The sequence below is a fragment of the Orcinus orca genome, chromosome 5, assembly GCF_937001465.1.
Source record: "Orcinus orca chromosome 5, mOrcOrc1.1, whole genome shotgun sequence".
Lineage (NCBI taxonomy): Eukaryota > Metazoa > Chordata > Mammalia > Artiodactyla > Delphinidae > Orcinus > Orcinus orca.
This window is the reverse complement of record NC_064563.1, coordinates 8,830,144-8,836,143: the sequence shown is the minus strand read 5'-3', so window position 1 is coordinate 8,836,143 and position 6,000 is coordinate 8,830,144. Positions and strand designations below refer to the sequence as shown.

At 43.2% G+C, this 6,000-nt stretch overlaps 1 protein-coding gene across 1 annotated transcript in view; it reads right to left on the bottom strand.

Moving 5' to 3' along the window:
* Positions 1-599: 599 nt before the first annotated feature.
* The window catches only part of EFHB (EF-hand domain family member B), a 49,105-nt gene continuing 43,704 nt past the window's right edge, over positions 600-6,000 (bottom strand). Inside the window, 2 exon segments of the mRNA XM_004271918.4 lie at positions 600-1,110; positions 4,124-4,305. Coding sequence (XP_004271966.3) covers positions 937-1,110; positions 4,124-4,305 — 356 coding nt within the window. The 3' untranslated portion in view covers positions 600-936.

Here is a 6,000-nt window from a genome sequence, read left to right as displayed (position 1 = left end):
TATGCAAATCAATCACTGTGATACACCATATTAACAAATTGAAGAATAAAAACTATATGATCGGGCTTCCCTGGCGGCGCAGTGGTTGAGAGTCCGCCTGCCGATGCAGGGGACACGGGTTCGTGCCCCGGTCCGGGAGGATCCCACATGCCGCGGAGCGGCTGGGCCCATGAGCCATGGCCGCTGAGCCTGCGCGTCCGGAGCCTGTGCTCCGCAACGGGAGAGGCCACAACAGTTAGCGGCCCGCGTACCGCAAAACAAAACAAAGGAAAGAGCCGAGGCAGGAGGGAGGGAATGATTCAGCACAATCTGCAACAGTAACTCTCTAAAGCTACATCTAACAGTGTGGTCAGCTGTGTCCCCTACAGATACTCCAAGGACAATATGCTTTTCTGGCCATAAAAAGATGTGAAAAGCCACCAGACATCGTGTAGTTGTTGGAACTCAAGTTTTTATTCCCAAAATTCTGCTCCTTGTAATTAAGTCTGTTTTCCCCAGATGCTGACAGAGACTTAAAAGCCCATTAAGCTTCAGTTGTGTCACAGTGACACCTAAAGAGAAAAATAGCAAAATGTTGAAGTCAAAATTTTGTGACCCTGGCATCACAAACCAGACTTTGAATATCAGGCCACCCACTCAAATGCATAGCATTCTTAAGCATACTAAACATGACAAACTTCCAGCATCATTCTGGGCTCTGCCTTTGGTGAGCTTAAAGGTTAACTCCAAGTGCTCGGCAAATTCTTTGGTGCTTTATAGGAAACAAGAAAATAAAGTTTAAAGTCCAAGATCTAATTTATTAGCAACGCATCCAGGCATATAAGCCCTACCACAGTGATTGCTGAATTATAATATCTAAAACCAGAATGGACTGAACATTTTAGATGAACACGGATTTAACAATTCTTTGGTGTAAATGAATGAACGCCACAAAGATCACATGGCTGTTTTGCACTTGGTCCAGTCTGCGTACTGTAACTCATTCAGAACACTTCTGATAGTCTCAACACAAACTTGTCCTCTGTGATGTTTTTTTGATGCAAGATTCCATACATTTTCAAATTCATCCTCGGAAAGCTTGACACCAATGTTACATAATATCTCTGCAATCTAGGGGAAAAAAAAAAACTTTCAAAGTCAGGCTAATATTTATGTGTTTTTCAGTTTGTATTTTTAAAAATATCTTTATAATATCTAAGACTATGGACATTTATCCCCAAAAAAGATGTGAGGATGTGTGTGTGTGGTGGGGGAGGAGGGCTTATTACGTATAATAAGCCAATATTAAAATTCCAGGACTTTCAGCTCAGGAATCATTTTGCTAATATGAGTGAATATGAGCGTGTTCAACTCTACTAGCCGATATATAAAATTACTTTCAACTCCAAGTGTTTCTGTTTATTTTAAAGGGAGGTGGCCAGATTCAAGCAGAAAGGGTAAAAGAGTTAAAGATAGAAGACTTGCTGGATTTGATTTCCGTCCCAGTCACCTCTTATGTATGTTATCTAGACCCCTTGCATATTAGTTTCTCTTCTTTAAAATAAGAATATTTATGGGACTTCCCTGGCGGTCCAGTGCGCTTCCACTGCAGGGGGCACACGTTCGATCCCTGGTCAGGCAACTAAGACCCACGAGCCACGTGGCCAAAAGATAAAGAACATTTATGGAGTGTCTCTAACTGGCCTGTTGTAAACTTTAATTATAGCTGGGGGTGTGCAAATGTCGGGGAGATAGTGCACGCGCGAGCGAGTGAGCAGACTAAAATCTGAGCATATTGAAAACCAGCAAACTTTGGTTATTAATCATCTCTCTGCAGTGATAATTAGTAAAAGAGATAAAGGGAGGGGGGAAACATGCTTTATATGTCCCAGGGAAAATATAAGAAAGGAAAGATAAGAACCAGTAGTGAGAAGAAATACTAGAATAAGTAGAGGGAAGAAAAGATTTGAAAAAAAAATGAAACTAAATTTAAAAGAGGGAAGACATTTACTATGAAGCATACAGGAGGGAAGCAAAGAGGGAAATGGAAAGAAAGGTTAGACGGTGAATAGGAAAGCCAAAGAAATAGAAGACCTGCAGAATACCTCTATTAAACTAAATCTTAACAATTAAAAGGTCCCCTAGGTATGATGCGCCTTATGGGAAATTAACAATATAATCAAATACACTTGAAATTCAGGGGAGCAGTGCTGTCAGCAGCAGCACTTACACAGCAGAAGCGCCTCAAGGCACCCGCGCATAGTTGCTATTTTCCTCCACCCGGTGACAGGTAAAGAAAGTCCCTGCGGGGACCTCCCTGGCGGTCCAGTGGTTAAGACTCCACGCTTCCACTGTAGGGGGTTAGGGTTCGATCCCTGGTCAGGGAACTAAGATCCCGCATGCCATGTGGTGCAGCCAAAAAAAATATGTCCCTGCAGAGCGAAGCCCTGAGGTGTGTCCTTGGGCATCCCAGCCCTTCTCCCCTGCTTCCTTCCCAACTCTTTGGGAGACATTCCTACCCTCCTTCAGCTTTCCATCCTCGTGTATTGATTAGCTAACACTTTTACGGAAACCCATCTATTCTCAAGGTGACGTTATTACTCCAATCAGGTCTCTGGGTTCTTTTTTTTTTTTAATAGACTTTATTTTTTAGAGCAGTTTTAGGTTTCTAGAAAAATCGAGCAGAAATTATCTAGAGTTCCCGTATGCTCTGTCACTTGCCCCCTCTTTTCCCCTGTTAGTAACATCTTGCATTAGTGCAGTATATTTGTTACAGTTGATGAGCCAATATTGGTACATTCTTGTTAACCAAAGTCCATCGTTCACATGAGGGTTCACTCTCTGCGTTGCATAATCTATGGGTTTTGACAAATGTATAATAACACGTATCCACCATTATGGTATCATACAAAATAGTTTCACGGCCCTAAAGATCCTCTGTGCTACACCTATTCATCCGTCCCTTTTTCTCTCCAACCCTCTGGCAACCATCAGTCTTTCTACTTTGTCCATTGTTTTTCCTTTTCTAGAATGTCACTTAGTTGGAATAGTATATGTGCAGGCCTCTGGGTTCTTACTTCCTACCTAGAATTGTGAGATAAAGGATGACTTCTTAGTTAAAAGAATTTTAGGCATCAGGAAACAAGCAGGAGATTTTTGTTTCTTTTGGTGGCCCTGAAGCCCTATTTCATAGGCCCTTTAGAGTGACTGAGGGAAGAGAAAACACAGTCTGCGAATGTCTCTTCTCTAACCTTCTGTGGTGGATCCTGGGTTCCTTCTTTGGGACCAGCCAGGAGGCATCTTCCTCTGAGTTTCTCCCCTCCTCTCCCCCCACCTCAGTGGGAATGAATCATTGGAATGAATCTGTTACTAAGTTTGCAAGTTTGCAAGCCATCAACCCTGCATGTGCAGTCCCAGAAAGCATCACACATCTGTTCACATCATTTCTAGCTCTGGATTTGAAAGCTCAGAGAAGCAATTGCTCCCTTGATCACAGCCTGCTTTCCACAATGACAGATCTAGACAGGCTGGCTGCTCTGACCAAGACTTGCCGTTACTCCTCGGCCCTCAGAAACCCAATGGCTATTCTGGCCTAGCCAGTTGCACCTGCTTTATAACAAACCTAGGAAGAAAATCACCTGGGCCATGAAGACCACGTTTACCAAGCGGAAAAACAATGGGCTGACACGTGGCAACAGGACAGAACATTTTAAATCAGTGCTTGTTGTAGATAGTCTGAGATAGCAGCTCATAAGGATGGCAGAGTGGCCCTCCTCACACTTACTCTTTGGTTTTGGAGACCCACGACCACAAGGGTACTTACACAAGGAAGGGATTGAGCCACTTTGCTTTTACTCAACGAAGAATAGTGTTGAATATCTTAGGAAAACAGTTTTCTTTTTATACTTAGGTCACAGTGAATATATGACGTGAGTGTAATGCTTCTTAATAGAGTAAATTCTACTTCAAGAATTGTACCAAATATCACAACCAAATTGAACATTATCCTCAAGAATCCTAATGGGGGGGGGGGAACGGGGTGCTCCTGATGACTTTTGTAATATAAACGTTCAAGCAAATAAACATTTCCACCGTTGTGTGTCGTTGGCCTTTCTTTCAACCCTTTTGAAATCACATGTTGTACCTCTTTTTTGGATCTGGTCTTGAAGAAGTCTCTTTCAAACAATCCTTTCTGGCCAAAGATGGTAGGATACAGCAATGAATAGGCATTTCCCTCTTCACCATAATTGGTTCTGTCACTGATACGGCGAATTCGGGGGGCGGGAATATCGGACCGAATGGTTGGAACACCGTAGGTGGGATAACCTAGGACATGGATGGGGGAGGAAAACAGACATTCTAAATACAGCCACCACCAACCAGGTGCCTACTGAGCACTGGAAATGTGGCTGGTCCAAACTGAGCTGTGCTGAGTGTAAAATACACAATTTCAAGGATGTAGTACCCAAAACAAGAATGTGAGACATTTAATTAATCATTTTATATTGATTCCTTGTTGAGATGATAGTACTTTGGAGATACATATTGTATATAAAATATATATATATACTATTAAAAAAATTGTTTTTTATTTTGTCTGTGCCACGCAGCATTCAGGAACTTAGTTCCCTGACCAGGGATTGAACCTGGGCCTTGGCAGTGAAAGCACCAAGCCCTAACCACTGGACTGCCAGGGAATTCCCAATGTACTATTAAAGTTAATTTCACCTGTTTCTTCTTCTTAATGTGGCTACTAAAATTTTTTAAATACAGATGACACCAGGACTTCCCTGGTGGCGCAGTGGTTAAGAATCCACCTGCCAATGCAGAGGACACAGGTTCGAGCCCTGGTCTGGGAAGATCCCGCATGCCGCGGAGCAACTAAGCCCGTGCGCCACAACTACTGAGCCTGCGCTCTAGAGCCCGCGAGGCACAACTTCTGAAGCCCACACGCCTAGAGCCCGTGCTCCGCAACAAGAGAAGCCACCGCAATGAGAAGCCCACGCACCCCAATGAAGAGTAGCCCCCGCTCACCGCAACTAGAGAAGGGCTGCACGCAGCAAGGAAGCCCCAACGCAGCCAAAAATAAATAATAAATTAAAACAAAAAAAATACATACAACACCAATTGTATTTCTATTGGGCAACACTATTCCAAAGCAAGTAGCAAGCTCTCATCACAACAGAATGTAAAGCATGTCTATGAAATCCAGTTGAGAAAAACATGTAAATCCTTAATCATGGCCTTAGTCCAAAAAAGGGATCTTGACCAATATAAAAGAGTCTTCTAAATTCATCATGCTTGATATTGAGATCTGGGCAGTTATGGGTTGAACTGTACCCTCCCCAGACTTTTATGTTAAAGTCCTAACCCTTAGTACCTCAGGAGGTGACCTTATTTGGAAAGAGGGTCATTGCAGGAATAATTAATTAAGATGAGGTTATACGGGAGAAGGGTGGACCCTTAGTCCAATATGACTGGAGTCCTTATAAAAAGGGGACATTGGGACACAGATGCTCGCACGGGAGAACATCAGATGAAGACGAAGGCAGAGATCAGGCTGGTGCAGCAGAAGCTGAGTAGCACCAAAGACTGCCGGCAAACCCCCAGAATCCAGGATAGGGCCTGAAGCAGATTTTCCCTCACGGCACTCAGAAGGAAGCCACCCTGCCAACACCTTGACCTCGGACTTGCAGCCATCGTGAGATGATCAATTTCTGCTGTTTAGCCATTCCGTTTGTGGTATTTGTTATGATAGCCCTAGCAGACTAACAGACGGGGAATAAAGATGTAAGGAACCGTTCTGTAAGAGCTCATCAAATATTTGAAGGCAAATCTGTTTGTAGCTAAGAATCACGTGGTTCAAAAGTCTCCTAGCACTTGGTGAAGTCTGAATTACGACGAGGTCTAACATTCCGGGTTCTGAGCTATGATGGTTTCAGTTTCATTGATACAGAGAGAGTCATTTTACTTGGGTCACCATGAACACTAGTTCAATTCAGCCTACATTTATCAAGCCTT